Raw genomic sequence first — 19,134 nt, 5'->3', positions numbered from 1 at the left:
TGGAATTAAATTTTTTTATTTCAATAGATTTTTTCAGTAATTGTTTTTATGATTTTTTATTTAAACTGTTTTTAATTTGAACATTTTTTTGTTAATGTTTTGAAATTTGTTATTACATTTTTAAGCGCCTGCAGCAGGTAGCACCACCAGTTAATGAACGCGGGGGAAAGGCTGTCCCACGCTGAGCTTCCTGTCCTGTTTGACTGTCAAGTCTACCAATCCACATGTCAGAGAGACACCCTTCCACTAAATCCATTTCCAAAGTCGCTAGCAACACTTGCAGCATTGACGCGACCCACGTGGGACACCCGAGCCTCCGATTGGATGAATAATTCATGAGGAAGGCGGACGGACACCGAGGCGCGACTTGTTGGCGGTAACTTGACACAAGCTGTTGACTAACCAGCTGACCATAATTACTGTTTTGTTGATCGCAAAGCGTCTCCCGTTGAAAGAACCACGAGGATCTGACGCTGCATTCAGAGACATTTTCTGCTAAATATTCATGAACGAGCCGTGCTTGTTATTAAAATATCTTCCTTTGAGCGCCGGGAATGAATGGATGAATGCAAAAAGCACCTCGACGTGAAAGCTTGTGTGCTGCGTGTCCAAACGAGACGTTTGTTGTGCGGGAGGCTGCAGAGGAGCATCAAAGGCACCGTTGACGCAGCACACAGTCGCTTGGCTGCAACTTGCACAGGCTTTTTTTGGGACTGAATGACCTTGTCATTTTATTATAACTATAAATGTACTGTCATTATAACTCGGGTTTATTATTCTGTGTATTTCCTTGCTTGGTGAGCTGCCTTAACTTCAACGAAAACTCCCCCAATCCAGGTAAATCATTTAGATTTTTTCAAGGCTCCCAAATACAACACACAAAATTATTTTTATTTAATTAAAAAAAATATTTAATTGTAGTGTTTATTTTTTTATTAAAATATATTTAATTTTTTTTTATTTAATTTGACATTTGATTTTCGTTAATATATTTTTAACTCAGTTTTTAAATTACATTTGTACAATTGTAATATTTTTAATGTAATTGTTACTTATTTTTGCAATTCACGTATATATTGTAATAAAAAATAACTCATTTTTTTATTAAAACATATTACATTTTTTATTTCATGTTTATAATTTACATATCATTTTATTTGAATAAAATATTTTCCAAATGTTTTTTAATGTAAAAAAAATGTTATTTAATCTGAAATAAATTTTTTGTAATTTAAATATATTTTTCCCCCAATTTTTAAATTTAATTTGTAAAATGTAAATATTTTTTAAATGTAAATTTTACATTTCATTTTTGTAATTTATATTTTTTTTATGTAATGTTTTTGCTTTATACATCCTTTTATTTTTTTGTATTTGATGTTAATTTAAATAAATACACTAAGTCCCCTACTAACGAACATCCTATGTGCAAACATTCGAAGATACGAACACAAGCCGACTGGTCTATTTTTTCATGTGTTTTGCCTCATAAGTCCATATTTCTACTGTACATGCTTGACCAGCAGAGGGCACTGTGACTCTGCTAATGGGACCAACAGATACAGGAAGACGAGGAAGAGGAGAGAGGAAGGCTAAGGGTTGTATGATACAACCCTGACAGAGCGTGTGATTAAAGTTTATGAAGAGTTAATAGGCCTGCTTAATTCTACACCACCCACAGGACACCATCCGTAGTCTCATTAGGAGCATGCCCCCACGTTGTCAGGCATGCGTACAAGCACGTGGGGGCCACACAAACTACTGAGAATCATTTGGAGTTGCTACAATGACATTTTAGCAAAATGGACCAGTGTGCTGCATCATTTTTTCACTTTCATTTTTGGGGTGTCTTTGATTTCCCCCCTCTATAGGGTGATCATTTTCATTTCTATCAAATGATGTGGCATCATTTTGTTACTAATACATCACCCACTTATTATCAGGAAACATATTCAACATCATTTTTCTCCAGTTTAGATCTGATGTGTTTTCCAAGTGTTCCTCTCATTTTTTGGAGCAGTATTTTTATATATTACATATATTTTTAAATTATTTTTTCCAATTATTTTTTATTTAAATATTTTCCACATTTTTTTTATTGCAACATTTTTAATGTAATTTTAAATTACATTTTTGTAATTTAAATATTTTTTTAGCCATTTTTTTAATTTAATTTGTAAAATGTAAATATTTTTTCAATGTAATTTTTACATTTCATTTTTGGAATTTAATTATATATTGTTAATTTTATATAATTTTAATAATAATTTTTTCCATGTATTTTTTATTGAAATAATAATAACCCCCCCCCCCGTGTGTCCTCGGTCTGCCCCGGGGTCTTCTCCCGGCTAGGGTTTGGGGGGGGGTGATTGTGTAAGCAGTATAGTGTACTATATGATCTATTTCTATGTCTATTTGTTGCTTGTTTAGTGCCGATGTAGAGTTGCTGGGCTCAACACGTGCATTGAGGAATAAGCGAGTTTGCGTCCATCATGAATTGTTGTCGTTGCGTTCACGATGACATCAGGTGACATCAGCTTCCTGCGCTCTCATTGGTCGGCGCCCGCTCGGGCCCCGCAGGAGGTCGAGCGTGGCCGATGCAGAGCTGTCGCCGTGGTGACGGTGGATGCTGAGCGCTGGCGTGTGCGTGCGCGTGTGCGTGGGCAGAGTGAATCGAGATGACGTCACCGCAGAGCCCGAATGAAAACAAGACGGACTCTGCTCGCTTGCTTCCCGTGCGAGCCGCTTTCCATGCTGGCGTTCACCTTATGAGGAAAAAACTATATATATATTTGTACAAATGTATTAGTCAGAATTATAATTAATTGATGTTGTATTTATACTTGATAAATGCTTTATTCATAATTTGTAATGAATAAATATTAACAGTTGATCATAAATGCTTTATGAATATTTGCCATGAATAAGTGATAACGATGCTATGAATGATGACGTAACAAACAATAATAATGCTAGCTAGTCCTGAGAGTAGCCTGGAAAAACCTGCCGTGTTTTTGTCCCAGCACTCATGGATGAATGAATGAATGAATGAATGAGACTGAAGAAACCTGCCAGACGTTTCAGGACGAGAGCGTGACGATGATGATGATGTCGTAGACCATGAGCATTGCGTGTGCACGTGTGTTTAGGTGAAATATGGATGCCATGTTGTGTCTTTGGGCCGCTGCTGATGGAGTAAACACTGCGGCACCACTACAACCCCCCCCCTCCACAGCGGTGACTCACCGCTAGCTAGCCCCTCCCTCTGATGACGCCACTGTCTGAAATAGCAGGTTTGGCCTCTCAGTGATGATGATGATGGGGGATGCTTGCAGGCGGGGGCTAAGAGGTGTTGTTCAACACATGACAGGTCATGTGGTCACAGTGGGTCACATGACAGCCGCAGGCAACACCAAGGACTATTGAACAATTATTCTACTTTAAAAGTAAATACTTTATTATTGACTACGTTAGGGGCACTGCCCCACCAGGCGCTGCTTCTTTTTCTTACGTATTTTATATTTAACGCAGAGCAGCGATTCCACTGCAAAATGAAATGAGCATAAATGATCTTGTGTGCGGCAAAAAATGTCAAGAAACGTCCAACGATGATGCAAACTGAAAACAAAAACTAGCGCAACACCGTAGGACGACAATGCTAACAGTTTAGCCGGCTAGCCTACTGCCATTAGCGTAAAAAGTCTCCCAAGAATCTTGTGCCTCTTAAAAAATAAAAAAATCTATCAAGGCAGTGGAGTTCCCACGAGGGGCACTGCCCCACTAGGTGCTGGTTTTCTTTTTTATGCACTTCATATTTCATACAGAGCAGCGATTCTGGCTATTGATTGAATTCTGCCTAGCAACAAGTGGCCGGGAAACCTTTTAAGAGGACGTTGGGGAAATACAAAAAAAAAAAAATTGTTAAGACACATCTAGCGATGACACAAATTGACAACAAAGCTAGCACAACCCAATAGGACGTCAATGCTAATAGTTTAGCTGGCTAGCTGACCATCATTAGTGTAAAAAGTTGTCCAAGAATCTTATGACTTACTTACAAAAAAATTTATCATTTAGGGGCACTGCCCCACCAGCACAGATTCTTTCTTATGCATTTCATATTTCATACAGAGCAGCGATTCCATTGTAAAACTAATGTGTATAAATGATCTTGTGTGCGGCCGTTGAGTTCTGCCTAGCAACAAGCGGTCGGGAAACCCTTTAGGAAGACATCCCAAAAAAAATACGTCGAGACACGTCCAGCAATGAGGTAAATTAAAACCAAGAGCTAGCGCAACCCGATAGGACGTCAATGCTAACATTTAGCCGGCTAGCAGACTGTCATTAGCACAAAAAAAATCGTCCAAGAATCTCACGACTCCTTAAAAAATAAAAAATAAAATCTTGGCATTGGAGTTCCTGCCAGGGGCACTGCCCCACCAGGCGCTGGTTTTCTTTCTCCTGCATTTCATATTTCATACAGAGCAGCCATTCCATTGCGAAACAAATGTGCATAAATACTTTGATTGAAATCCGCCTAGCAACAGGCGGTGGGCGGGCAAATGATCTGCGAGCACGTGACTGGCATTGAAAATTTATTGTGATATGAGACGGCTGACGTGAGTGGAAAAGACGTGACGTGATTCCACGGAGGCAGAATGCAAAGCCAAAGAAAAAGCATCATGGTAACACATATCCCAAGGAGGAAAAGAAGACGACAGGCACAAATAAGAATAATCATCATCATCATCATCATCATCATCATATATAAATACAACATGCTGTAGTAACAGTCCCCTGCACACCAAAGATGTTTGCCGGTCACATGACATCACGCAAGTAAACAAGTTGTCAGCTGGGAAACATTCCACACTGAAGGCGTCATGTTTTTGGATTTTGGTATCGGAGAAACGCCACCTTCCTTTTTTTGTTTTTTGGCGTCTGATGGAGGCGGGGAGCAAACTCCCGGCATGCCTTGCGGGCGCCACGATGGCGGTCCCTCGTTAGCGGCGCGTGTTTGGACGTGGATGCGCGGGGGAAACAACGTCCACTAAAGTCCGGCAGGAGAAGAAGAAGAAGGAGTCAGGTTGTGACGTTTTCATCGTGGAAAGCTGCGGCTCCGGGACGACGGGGTGAACAAAACACTTTTGTGTCCCGTGACCTCTCTTGTTTTTTGAGAGGTAAAAAAACAGCGTGTGGTTACCCTAAAAAAAAAAAAAAAAAAAAAAAAAAAAAAAGGAGGAGGAGGAGCCCTGATTGGGACGCACCAGCCGCTAATGCGGAGATGCTAATAAATTAACAGGAATAAAATACAATCAACAAACAAGCTAACTTTCAGTCAAACCAGCAGAGAAAGTTGAGACCAGAAATACAATCAAGTCAGCCACAAAAGCTAAAGGACGTCCAATATGGCAGCCGGAAGGTGGGGTGGGGGGGGGGGAGGTTGCTGTTGGGCATGCTGACTGTGGTGACCCCCCCCCCCAGGACACACGGTGGGAGATTCCAGCTCGCCCGTGATGTCTGAGCACTCGCTAAATCAAAAAGCTAAGCGGCTAAGCTAACAGGTGACGAGCCAAACATTCACTTCCTGTATGTGAACACGCACACACACGTGCACACACGTGCACACACGCACAACAAAAGTGCTTCAAGTTGGGGGGGTACGGGTAGAAAAGTACGTAAAAACAAAACGAGGACGCACGCCGACATAGAAAAAACAAGCTAACGTCTGGTTTGGAGTTCAAGTGATCGAAGCGACCTTGGCCGGCAAAGTCATCAATCACTCCCCTGTCCCGCCTCTAGGGGGGGCCTTTACTTCACGAGGGGGAAGGCGGAGTCATGCGCCGCAGCTTGGAGGCCAAAAGACAAAACAAAAACCATGAAAGTCATAAAAACAATGAAAGATAAAGCTCAGCTTTTAACGCCGGGGGGGCCGGGCGGCCGCCTTTTGACGAGGGGGGACGAGCCTTGTTATTTCATGGAGGGGAGGAGCTATGCTGCGGACAAGCATGATGAAGCTCATAAAAAATAATGAAAGATGATAAAGCTCAGTTTTTTACGTGGGGGGGCTGCTTGGAGGCCAACAAACATGAATGAAGGTAAGAAAAGTACGAATAACGAAAGGTGATAAAGTGCATTGAAAGTAGGGGGGGTGGGGGGGGGTCCCCCATGGCCTCCAAGCTGAGGCGGAAGGAGCCTTGTTATGTCATGAAGGGGGGGGGACGCCGCTTGGAGGCCAAAAGATGAAAACGGTGAAAGTCATCAAAATAAAAATAACGAAAAGGTGACGGGTGGCATTTTTTAACGTTTGGGGGGGGGCTGGGCGGCCTTTGGCCCCCAAGCGGACGAGCAGCAACCTCTGCAAAGTGCAAAAAGACGCGCCTGCTGGCGTGCAGGTGCTGACTGATGCACGCACGTGTTGTCCACGTCCTTTATGGGCCTGCAAGCAGCCTTTCATCGCCGTGCTGCCAAATGGGAGCAGCCACTCTCATACACATATATAGATATAGATATAGATATAGATATATATAGATTTATATATATATATATATATATACCTCAGATGTCTTTATGCTTTGTGCCCGTAACGCGATGGCAAACTGGCCGTGGGGGCGGAAGAGGAAGAAAAGTCACACCAAAGAGCAAAAAAAGCCAACAAAAGCGGCGAATGAAATCATCTTCCGCTGCGATGCTGCTACATCGTTGCCGTACGCCGGCCCCGCCCATCCCCACGCATTTGGAAGCTAGCAAAAGAGAAGCGAGACACATCAAGCTACATTTTTTTGTTTTGTTTTTGTTTTGTGTTAAAAGCTAGCGCTAACCATTTAGCCGGCTAGCCTGCCGCCGCTAATGTAAAAAGTCGTCCGGGAAAGAAAACGCGTGAAGTCCTCCTCCTCCTTGTGGACGCTGGTCGCCACGACGCCATCCATCCATCCTTCCATCCAGCCGGAGGGATTGGAGGACGCCGGGGGAGGCGGAGTCAAACCCGGAAGCGCCGCCATTGGATGTGTCAAACTCCTCAGTGATGAGCGTGCGCGTGATGTGGAGTGGAGGGGCGGGACGTGTGTGTGTGTGTGTGTGTGTTCTGGGGGCGGATCTCGGCGCAGTTCAACAAAGGGCGCCCCGCGGGGGTCACTCCCATCCGTTGTCTTTGATCATGTGAGCCAGCTCGATGATGAACTTCCCCTCCTTGTACTTCTGGCTGCTCTCGAAGGCGTGCTCCTGAAACACAGGTGGTGCTAGCCGTCATGCTAACGCTAACGTGGGACGGGAGCCAGGAAATAGCATTTCAAACATTTTTCTATTTGATTTGACTTCCTGACGGGCGCCAGTAATCCTCACACAGGACAACGTTTTAAAAAATACGATAGAAACGAATCAATACGATCTTTTCAAACGAATCAATACGATCTTTTCAAACGAGTCAATACGATCTTTTCAAACGAGTCAATACGATCTTTTCAAACGAGTCAATACGATCTTTTCAAACGAATCAATACGATCTTTTCAAACGAATCAATACGATCTTTTCAAACGAATCAATACGATCTTTTCAAACGAATCAATACGATCTTTTCAAATGAGTCAATACGATCTTTTCAAACGAGTCAATACGATCTTTTCAAACGAGTCAATACGATCTTTTCAAACGAGTCAATACGATCTTTTCAAACGAATCAATACGATCTTTTCAATCTAGTTCATCAATAACAAGCATTGAAGGTCATTCCAAATACATTTCTATCATATTTCTACAATAGAAGAATGATTGCAAATCAAATACTAAATAGAAATAAAAATGACATTTACAAAAATAGATTATTATTCAAACAATCATAATTAAAAAACAAATGAAAAATAAACACAATCATGCAAGTTAAAAATTACAAAAATTTGACTTAAAAAAATTTAATATTGAAGCTAAAATATTTAATAAATTCAAAAAATATTGAAAAACTGATTTTTAAATAATTTAAACAACATTAAAATAAACATTTTAACAATTTAAAAAGTTCAATATAGATTTTAAAAACACTGCAGCTAAAACATTTCATACATTAAAGATATTTTAAAAATTCAGTCTTAAATAATTTCAATATTCAAATCTAAATTTGAACAATTTTAATATTTTAAAAATGAGAATTGCAACATTTGAATGAAAAAACTATATATTAAGATAAAAAATAAAAATTGATAAATGAAAAATCTATATTGAAAATAGACAACATTACCATTTGAAACAAGTCAGTCAAGTTTTCAAAAACTAAACATGGCAACCTTTTTATTCCAATATTTGAATTGCAACCACTGGCGTTGGCTCCGCCCCCTCCGCTACGTCTTGGCCCAAATGAGCACGTGTGAAAATGGCCACGCTCACGACGTAAGCATGCGGCGCACATGGCGTACTTATTCAAGTGCACACACGGCATACTTATTCAAGTGCACACGGCATACTTATTCAAGTGCACACACGGCGTACTTATTCAAGTGCACACGGCGTACTTATTCAAGTGCACACGGCGTACTTATTCAAGTGCACACACGGCGTACTTATTCAAGTGCACACGGCGTACTTATTCAAGTGCACACACGGCGTACTTATTCAAGTGCACACGGCGTACTTATTCAAGTGCACACACGGCATACTTATTCAAGTGCACACGGCGTACTTATTCAAGTGCACACGGCGTACATGGCGTACTTATTCAAGTGCACATGGCGTACTTATTCAAGTGCACACACGGCGTACTTATTCAAGTGCACACGGCGTACTTATTCAAGTGCACACGGCGTACTTATTCAAGTGCACACGGCGTACTTATTGTAAGTAAGTGCTCTGAGACACTGTGAGGCGCGTCTGAGAGAGAAAAGCACTCACGTATTTCCAGCCCAGCGTAGTTTTGCAGTTTTCACAGTAGATGTCGGCCACGGCGTGCAAGCCCGTGAGGAGAACCCGCTCCTCCGCCGGCCCACAGCCCACGTTCACCCTGAACGCCACACGGGTCACAACAGACCGTCAATCAACTTGATGCTGCTGCAGTGCACCTAAGGAATGACAGGTGTGTGTGTGTGTGTGTGTGTGTGTGTGTGTGTGTGTGTGTGTGTGTGTGTGTGTGTGTGTGTGTGTGTGTGACACTTACACGGAATTAAAGAGATATGCTCTGCCTTGGCTGCCCTGGAAGGACTGAAAGACAAAAAAAGACAGAAAGCGACGTTCTTACTGTGTCGTCATGAGAGGAAGCAAACGCCAAACGCATCCACGAGACGCTCGCTTCAGCGTCGTCTCTTAACTTGACTTGACTTTACTTAGCTAATCACATCAGCCTGCTTAGCGCGGCTCCTGCCGAGTCGGCATCACGCAGATCAGCTCCTCACGCACGCACGCACGCACGCACGATTTGATTCAGATTTGACAAGTTTTGCCACTTTAGCAAGTATAAACATCCATCATATAGATTGGACATGTTCAAATATTCTTAATATTGGACAGATTTCCTTCATTTGACCTTTGACCTATCACAACTAAAGGACATTTTCTTTTGTTTTGACATTGAAAGATTGGAGGTCGTTTCATTCTTTTTATGAAATGGTTACTTTTTTATGAAATGGTTACTTTTAAAAACATGTCATGTTTTTACATGTTTGAAATCTTTTGTTTTTCCATTTTCTATTTATGATTCTCCTTATTTTGAAATATATCTGAACAGTTCTATAAACAATATGAAAGCAAATCAACTTTTTTTACACTGAATTCAATTTTTATTCTGCTTTCTTTTCTTTTGCATTTGAACAATTCTAAAAAATATAAATAAGCATTTAGTTTTTGTATTTTATGAGAAACTGTTTTTCTTTGTGCTCTCATGCAACACCAACACGTGGAATTAAAAAGAGGCATTTTTAGCTGCCTGATGTGTTTTGTAAAAGTCGGATGTTTTTCTATTTTTCGATTTTCCATGTGAACAATCACTTCATGTTTGTGTGACATTTCACAATTATGGATTGTGAACTTCTTTTTACGCTTTCAATTCTTCCTACAAATAATATTTATACTCCACATTGGATGTCATTTACCTCTACATGCACTGTATAAATATAGATTTACATTTGTATTGTTATTATTTTACATTTTAACGATTATGCTTGAATAAAAAATGAACATTTTGCTTTTGTTTTTATTTAATCAGTTCAAAAAACATTAAAAAAAGTTAAACACTTTAAAAAGTCAACAAGTTCAATATTTTAAAAACAACGTCTGCAACATTTAAAGTAAAACATTGAAAAAATAAAAATGTGTTTGTAAATAATTTCAGCAAGATTAAACACTCTAAAAAGCGACGTTTCCAAAGAGAATATTGGAATAAAAACAAACAAAAAGGCGTGTGGGGGGGGTGTTCGTGTCACCAGGAAGTGACTCGCACGTTTCTTTCTTTTCCACTTGAACATTTTATGGATGGTCGAGCTTCTTTTTACACTTGCAGAGATGCTCTACCAGCAAGGGGGGGTCCACGTGTCCAAGACGCCTTCAAACCGTGCGGGCCAGGAAGAGGAAGACTCGCGCGGCTGTCACGACGTGACTTCACACTAAAATCAAACCAAAAAAGAAAGGAGCTTCCACGGTGGACGCGGTTTGACCCTGGAACAGACGACATCGCGTGGCTACAAGACGGCAGCTTGCCAAAGATGCGGACGAGGGAAGGCTAACGAGCGCGCGTGACAGCCGGGCGTGTCTCGCGGCATTCCTGCTCCGCCCTCCCCCCCTCCCACCGCTAAAAGGGCGTCTGGCGAGGCGAGCGCGTTCACCTTGGAGATGAGCTCGTCGTGGTTGGCCAGGTGCGCCCGGCAGTGTATGCAGCTGTACGTGCGGTGGCAGCTGGGCAGGTAGGCCTGGAAGGTCTTGGACTTGGTCATCTTCACCATGTCCGTGGGGCGGGGCTCCTCGCTGGCGCTGTCGGGGCCGGCGCCGGACGCGTTGCAGCTCTGCTGGACTTGCTGACAGAAGAAACACTGGAAGATGCAAGCAAAAGCCGTCGTTGTAGTGGAGGGGGCGTGCGGCTGCTCCACACGGACGCCACGGGAGAAAAGTCACACCTGCGGGGGAGGAGGAGGGGCAGGAGGTGAGGCCAAGTTCTGATGTCTTCGTCAAGCCGCGCAACTACGTTAAGACAATTATTCATTCATTCATTCATTCACTACGCATGGTTTCAATGAGTGCATTCACTGCATCATTTGTTCCACTTTCTGGATCCTTCCTTGCATTTGGTTCATGTCAACACGAGCGAATGACGCGCCAGGATTCACTATTCACAACTCACCAACGTCATGAGAGGGTGAAGTTAGAAACACGTGCATGCAATCAATGTAAATAATAATAATAATAAAAATAATAATACACAAATCAGAATCATTTCCTCTACATTTTAATAGAATTACAATTATAAACATAGAAATATCCTAATTTCATTTTAATTACATTAAATAACGTTTTAAATGCAATTTAATTTTTTTTTAACAATGTGTACCATTTGTCTACATTTTTTTGTATTATTAAAATAAATTAACATTAAAGTTCTCATTAAATTTGAATTAAACTCATTTTATTGGTTTATTTTTAATGTTTTTTTAATAAATTTTTATGTAATTACAATTAATTATAAACATAAATATCCTAATTTCATTTTGATTACATTCAATTCTATTTTTTTAATTTAATTACATTTGTCTATTTTTCCCCCAAATCTATAATATTTTTCCATATTTACATAAAAATAACTTATAATCCACATAAAAGTTCTACTTACTTTTGATTTAAACCATTTTTTATTGAGTTGAGTTTGAATAAATATTTTTCTACACATTTTAATACAATTAAATGAATTATAACACATGCAAATGTCATTTTTATTGTAAGAACAAAAATATCAAATTCATGAGAAAATAGCCAAATAAACTGAAGTAGATAAATATTAGAATTCCATTGCTTTATTCTACTTCCTCTCAAATGAATTCATTGTATTATGTTACTTTTTCACATTTATTGATGTCCTTTTCCTTAAGAATGAATGAATGAATGAATGAATGAATGATCCTGAGCTTTCTAGTAGCGTTGTCGTGCAGGCTGGGGGCCGCGGTGTGTTTTGTTTTTGGGATATTTCACATCATTGCAGCTCCTTTTTAGCTTCTTAATCACATTAAAAAGAAAAAACAGGAAGTGTCCTTCTTGCCCGCTAAACGTGAACGGTTGACTTTTGCGGCCGGGCGAGTTAGCATTAGTGCTAACTTCTGCTTCACTTTGCAGGCTGAACGCTACCTCCGCCAAGGCAAACAACACGAGCAAACATCACAAAACAAACAGCAGGGCGACTAAAATCAGCATGGCTTGACCTCTGTGTCAGGACAGCCAATCACTTTCCCGCTCATGTCGGCGTTAAAAATAGCATCTAGCGCACCTTTGGTGGAATGTCCACGCCCGAAAACAACCACTGCTCACTTCACCGATGGAGAAAAGTCCAACTAAATGGATTCATGACTCAAAAGCCATCAAAAACAACTTGTGCTGACATCAGCATGTTTGCCAAAAGCGTTCAAATAAAGGATGACGTCATCAGGCTGCTCGGCTGCAGCCACCGTCCTGCTGCCAATCAAAGCACGTGGGCGGGACTATGACGTGAGGGTCTCTTTTGTTGTTGATGGTAGCCAGTCTGGCCACGGGGGGCGCTGTTTCCTCCCTTTTCTCGTTGAGCACAAAAGCACGTTGGGAGACAAAAGACGTCACCCCCCCCCCCCCCCCCCCCACGTCTGGAGTTAAAAAGTACAACAAAACACATTAAAAAGTCAACAATACACACACACACACACGCGCGCACACACACACACACAACGTGCTGCAACAAGAACCAGACGCGCTAACAAAAGAACAGGAAGCTTGCGCACGCACGCACGCACGCACACACACGCAGCTGGAGAGCAACAGGACCAGTGTCTCATCCAAGTGGCTCATTAAGCGCCATTGTCATCATCGGCGGGAATCAATCAACAAGACGTCCACTTATTGTCCGCCCCTTGGAAGAAGCGGAGTGAAAGTGAGTGCAGTTGTTGGCTGCAACCAGCAGGGGCGCCGTAGAGTCACCCCCCCAAGTAGCTTTCTGGAACTCTCAATCATACCCAAAATCTAGAACAGAAAATGTGGCGCTGTCGCCGCCACAAAAAGTTTGTGTCGCTTTTTATTAGTCACCAAAGCAACAAGACGAGTGTTTTCAGAAGCGCGGCACGTCCAAATCGGTCTTTTGTTGTCTCGCACAGGTGAGAAAGAGAGGACGTGTCCGCAGTGTGCGTGTGTGCGCGTGAGAGAACCAACAGGAAGTGCAAACGAAAGCCCCGCTGCCCTCGCGACGCAAAGCAAGAAAACTTGTTTGTTTTTTTAAACCAAACTACAAGCTGACAAAAACTGTTTCTGTCCCGACAAAGAAGACAACGGCGACGGCGGCTCGGTCGTGATTGACAGCTGCACGCGCTGCCGCTGCTGCTGTTGTTGTTGTTGTTGTCATGTGCTTTTGTTTTGTGCGAGCCCGCCTGAGGGTCGCGAAGCCCCCCACGACAACACGACACGGTGGTTGTCACATAAAAAGTGTTGCCACGCACCTGAACAGTGGTGAGCTGGAAAGACGACAGTCTGCAGAGATCACTAACAATCCTTCGCCTCCTCCTCCTCCTCCCTCTTCTTTTTCTTGGCAGCGACGTCAGCGCGTTTGAGTCCGGTTCTGGCCCATGCGTGCGCTCGCGTGTCAGTGACGAAGCCTTCGGCCGCTGACGGCTCGCATTTTGTTTCCCCCCACGCGAGCTTTTGTTGTGCCTTTTGTGAGCGTCTCGCACTGGCCCGCCTGCTTTGGCACGGAAACGTCACCGCACGCGGGAGGGCGCTGCGGCTGTGATGGACAGCCACGCCGGCCAGTGACAGCGACGCTGCCTTCACGTGCCGCGAGAAAGCTGGGAACATCGAAAGGTTGCCTTTTTGGCGTCCCGACACGCTACAACCCTGACGTCTTATTTGCACCGCTGACTATTAACTGTAAATGCAACATAACGTGGCTCGTTTTGACCATGACATAGTCGTACTATGCGAGTTTAAAACACTTTTTGTATGATATATGTTAACTACATCGAATGTTGAGTCAAACTCAGGCTGGTATCAGTGATAATCACATTTTTTTTCTTTAATATTTCATCTCTATGCTGCTAAAATGATTTTGTTCCTCATAATATGAAGTTTATTCGCATAACTTTATTTCTGTTCATATTTTGACTTTATTCTCATAAAATGACAGCTGTTTTTCCCCCATTTCTGCTGCTGTTTACTTGGTTTATTACTTTATTTTTGATGTATTTATTTGACGTATTTTAACTTTTTCCCTCTTCTCGTAATTATGACTTTATTCCCACAATATTATGACTTTATTTTTGGAACATTACAACTCTTTCCATAATTTCCCAAAAACGTTTTTTGTTCTGTTTCTTTCTCATACTATTATTTTTACTCATAATATTAAAAGTTTATTCTCGTAAAATTGACTTTTTTTCTCTTAATATTTTGACTTTATTCCCATAAAATGGCAGCCATTTTCCCCATTTCTGCTGTTGTTTATTTTACCTATGACTTTATTATTTATAAATTTATTACAACTACTTGAACTTTCTCCTTTTCGTAATTATGACTTTATTCCCATAATATTTTGACTTTGATTAGAACTTTTTCCGCGACCTAATTTTCCCAACTTTATTTTGTTTTGTTTCCCATAATATTCCGACTTAAGAATTATGTATTTTTTCTTTAATACTCAGTCAATGCTACTAAAATGACATTATCTTCCCTCATAATATTAAAGGTTTATTCTCTGAAAACTGCAAAACAATACCTTTTTTTCTCTTAATATTTAGGCTTTATGCTTATTCAATTACAGCTGTTTTTTGTTTTTACATTTCTACTGTTGTTTGAGTTATTTATTTGTGATTAATTTATTCTTCTTCCTGTGATGACTTTATTCCCATAATATTTTGACATGATTTAAGTCAAACTCAGTCTGGCATTGGCGATACCGATCCGATACCAATGCTTTGTGCAAATCCAGCTAATGTGTCAAGTAGCATATTTGATATCATATCTTTGACAATACAAGACATTTGATAAATTATTTATTGACATTATTAAATTGAAATTACTTTGAAATAAACTTTAAATCAATCAATAATTAAATAATTCAGTTATTGATTTATTTTAAAGCCCTGAAGTATGTTGAGTGTATTGAGGTTGTGGAATGACAGACAATGTAGCCAGCCAAAACGATGAGGCGAGATTACCCCAACTGTAAGGGTGAGCAAATCAAGCGCTCTTTTTCCCCCTCCCACGTTAACGGCCTCTCGCAACTTCCCCTGACCTAGCATATGGCGGCATAATCCAGGTTTTGGGCATTTTATGTGCGGAACATCACACCCATGTATAAAATGGCTAAAAATGCCACTATGCTAACGTACTAACACTTTATATGATAGCGCTAAGTGTTTCTATAAGTTTGTACTTATAAAAAGGGATAAAAAAAAGGCTACTATGCTAACGTTAACACAATTACATTGGTTTGCGTTTCTAATTTGGCCACTGTGGTCCCAATAAAGCTTTATCCTACATTTCCCTGGCGACTACAACTAAAAACAGCAATGCTGCACGCCAAGAGAAAACACGTATTGCCATTTTCTTAAACACAGGCGGGGTGCGAATGTGGAACGATTATTTCCCCTGTCACCTGAACGCACCAAGAAAGGCAAGAGGGGGCGGGGAGTGAGCGGGCAAGTCCCCGGATGTGTAAATAAATACAAGAGGAGAACGTGAATCTGATTGGAAAGGTTTCAAAATGTCGATTATTAACGTCTGTGCTTATTGAAGGTCTGATTTGATGCAATTGCTGCAGAAAAGATGAAAGTTATTGCTTTAATAAGGCTGCCATATTTAAGGACTCGGCGGAGCAGGGCTGGCTGAGGTCAATTTAAAGTCACAGTCGACACACACGCACTCAGAAGCTAAAAGAGGCGGTGGAGCTAATTTTAGAAAGGCATCAATCAATAACCATCAGTGTCTTAGTAGGACAAAGATGTTTGCTTGGTCGGGTGATTCAATTTAAATAAAACAGCTGATCTCAGAGTGATGGCGTCACTAATGCGATGGCACCCACCCTGGATAAACACACAGCTGAGGATAGCTTGAATGCAGCTATCCTCAATGAAAACAACAGCAGCAGACGTCTTGCTGCGCAAGACGAGCGCACGTAAACGCGTCACCGCAGAGCTAGCTTACGAAACGTCCTTTCAGTTGCCATGTCGCAAAAATAAACAACAACAAACTCGCCCAGTCTGCCGCGACACGACCAGTTTGAGACCCCAAACATGACTACACGTCACATTCGAACGTCTAATTGCGAAGCCCGAACCGAAAGGAGCTCGAGAACAAAGTGTTCGTTCCCAGTGCACCCTGACCAATGAGCCGTTCAATGACCACCACCGTGTCACTCACCCCAACAACACTTGCCCTCGCCACACTCGTCTGCAGGCTGGGTCACCGTACCATGCAGCCAGCAGCGGCCCCTCTACGTCGACTGGAGGCCCATGAAAAAGTCTCCACAGGGGACGCCTGTCCTCGGAGTCGCGTGCAGGAAAGCTCTCTGGAGCTCTCGTCCCATCCGCTTAAAAGACAGCGAGCATGAGGCGGCTTGTCAGGCGGAACAAGAGCGCCTCTCTCTCTGCCATGAGATGCTTCGGTCCGCGGCCTCGCCTACACCGTCCGAGCCCCTCTGTGGCTGATCAATCGTCGATAGAAAGAGCGGCGAGGCACATGGTGACAGTGGGACGGACGACGGCGCTGTAAAAAGCGGCAGACTGTGGTGCGAAACTTGTGCGAAAAGTGCAAATAAAGCAGCTTTTCTTCTTAATGCTGCTGCTGCCTTTACGTGCCGTGGGAAATATGGGTAACGAGCTCGTGAACTCGCGCAACAACGCGGAAGTTTCCAACTTTGAATCCTTGTTAAGTGAAATTTAACCTTGTCACTTAGAAACAGTTGGACTTGAGTGTAAATCAGAACATTTAAAACTAAGATTGATCGCTTGAGCGACTAAATGCCTAGTTTAAGTAGGCTCACTTTAGCCGGGGATAGTTCACAGGTGTTTCCTGTGTTTTAATCAACGCATTTATAAAAATGTTTGTCTTTGTGGTCTCAAGTAAGCCTCGTCTTGTTTTCCATTTGTGCTGGTCTAAACCAGCTAGCGTGCTAATTGAGCCTAACTCAAACAAACTCCGATTTTTGTCGACGAGCTTGAAGGCAGCAGTAGCCTAGCTACTAAACTGCTGCTACAAATAGCGACCAATCAGCGACAGGCACAATCTCAGTCAAGCCAATCAGCTGCGTTGTAAGGCGGGGCTAGGGCACAGGCAGCCAACCAGGCGCGGACTGTGTACCGCGCGTCGGCAAGGAGCTTGTTTTCGACTGTGCGCGCGACCAAGTCCAGACACGTGCCCAACGTCAGAGAGGGCCAGCGAGCAAGCGCGGCGGCTCATAAGTAAACAAACGCGGCCAACCGAGGACGTCATCATTTTAATCACCGCCTTGACCTTCTTCCCGATCAAATATATGCCACGTTTTTCCAGACATGACGTTTGTGCTTTTAGTATCGCTTCGTCCACTCTGAAATATATACACTTTAGACCACAGTCGTTGAGCGAAAACTGATAATTTCAGTACCAAAGCACATTTAAATCCCTTCAAATTAACATGCTTCAGAGTTTAAAGGTGAAGCCACACTAGAAAAGCTAAGTTTAGCTGCGAGAGTTAACAGGTGACAAAAAGGGTGAATAGTGTGAACAAATGGGACGCCGATAGTTGATTTAATGGCATTATGGCGCCCCCTGCCGGCAACAACGCTACACATGAGCAAAATGGCAGAAAACTAATACAGTAGACGCCCCTACAACGTAAATAATCCGTTCCAAGAACCTTTATGTTATAGGGATTTTATGTTATACAGAGCGTAAAATACATGTAAATAGCTTAATCCGTTCCAAGATCTTCCCAAACTCACACCTTTGGGCCTTCAAAATATTCAAAGTCCACCAAACATGGTGGGGAAATATAAGAAAACAGCATAAACACAGTAGAGTAACATTCCAATATAAAATAAGGTAAATAAGGTATAATGGTGGATGGGGCACGGCGGTATAGTCTAGCAACATCACTTAACTTCATACCACCGTCATGCTTCTGGATCATTTCCTGCTTTGTTTCCATCGACAACTTTTCCCTTTTTTTCTTCTTACTTACACTTGGTTTAGGGCCCATGACTCCGGTCATTTTAACACAAAGAAAAGTAACAAATTAAAAAGAGATTTCAATGCGTGCGAACTAGTTTAAGAGCGACTACGATGAGGAACAGAGCAGCATGTCTCTCATAAACACACAGACGCGCTGGATTAGTCAGCCAATGAGATGAGAGCGTAGGCGGTGCTCCGATAATCAGCCAATGAGAGCATGAAACGTCAGACATTCTGCATAACTTCCTGTTTCGTTTCGATCGATAACTTTTCCCTTTTTTCTTACCACTTACACTTGGTTTAGGCCCATGACTACGGTAATTTTAAGACAAAGAAAAGTAAACAAATTAAGAAGAGATTTCAATGAGTGCAAACAAGTTTAAGGGCGACTAAGCTGAGGAAGGGAGCTCACATACAAACTGGACGCACTGGACAAATCAGCCAATGAGATAAGAACGTAGGCGGTGCCCCGACCATCAGCCAATGAGATGAGAGCGTAGGCGGTGCCCCGACCATCAGCCAGAGCATGAAGCGTCATAATTTGTGGATAACTTTCTGTTCCTTTCGATCGACAACTTTTCCCTTTTTTCTTACCACTTACACTTGGTTTAGGGCCCATGACTACGGTAATTTTAACACAAAGAAAAGTAATGAAATTAAGAAGAGACTTCAATGCGTGCAAACTATTTTAAGGGCGACAACGATGAGGAAGGGAGCTTGCATACAAACATGGACGCGCTGGATAAGTCAGCCATGAGATAAGAATGTAGGCGGTGCCCCGAACATCAGCC

The 19,134-nt window shown here is 42.1% G+C and overlaps 1 protein-coding gene across 4 annotated transcripts; it reads right to left on the bottom strand.

Moving 5' to 3' along the window:
* Positions 1–1,228: 1,228 nt before the first annotated feature.
* Positions 1,229–18,551, bottom strand: LOC129180167 (protein yippee-like 1). 4 transcript variants are annotated; one of them, XM_054774336.1, is made up of 5 exons: positions 18,354–18,551; positions 10,801–11,088; positions 9,141–9,184; positions 8,879–8,987; positions 1,229–7,221 (listed from the first exon to the last, which is right to left on the bottom strand). In XM_054774336.1, exons 2-5 carry the CDS (start codon positions 10,915–10,917, stop codon positions 7,132–7,134), a joined length of 360 nt encoding a protein of 119 aa, XP_054630311.1. In that variant the 5' UTR covers positions 10,918–11,088; positions 18,354–18,551; the 3' UTR covers positions 1,229–7,131. The 4 variants fall into 4 exon arrangements, with proteins under 4 accessions (XP_054630311.1, XP_054630308.1, XP_054630310.1 ...); XM_054774333.1 differs by lacking the exon at positions 18,354–18,551 and adding an exon at positions 16,556–17,317; XM_054774335.1 differs by lacking the exon at positions 18,354–18,551 and adding an exon at positions 16,607–17,317.
* Between the last annotated feature and the right edge of the window lie 583 nt (positions 18,552–19,134).

This window comes from Dunckerocampus dactyliophorus, chromosome 4 (genome assembly GCF_027744805.1).
Source record: "Dunckerocampus dactyliophorus isolate RoL2022-P2 chromosome 4, RoL_Ddac_1.1, whole genome shotgun sequence".
Taxonomy (NCBI): Eukaryota; Metazoa; Chordata; class Actinopteri; order Syngnathiformes; family Syngnathidae; genus Dunckerocampus; species Dunckerocampus dactyliophorus.
Note: the sequence above shows the minus strand (reverse complement) of the source record. Positions and strands in the feature narration are given on the sequence as shown.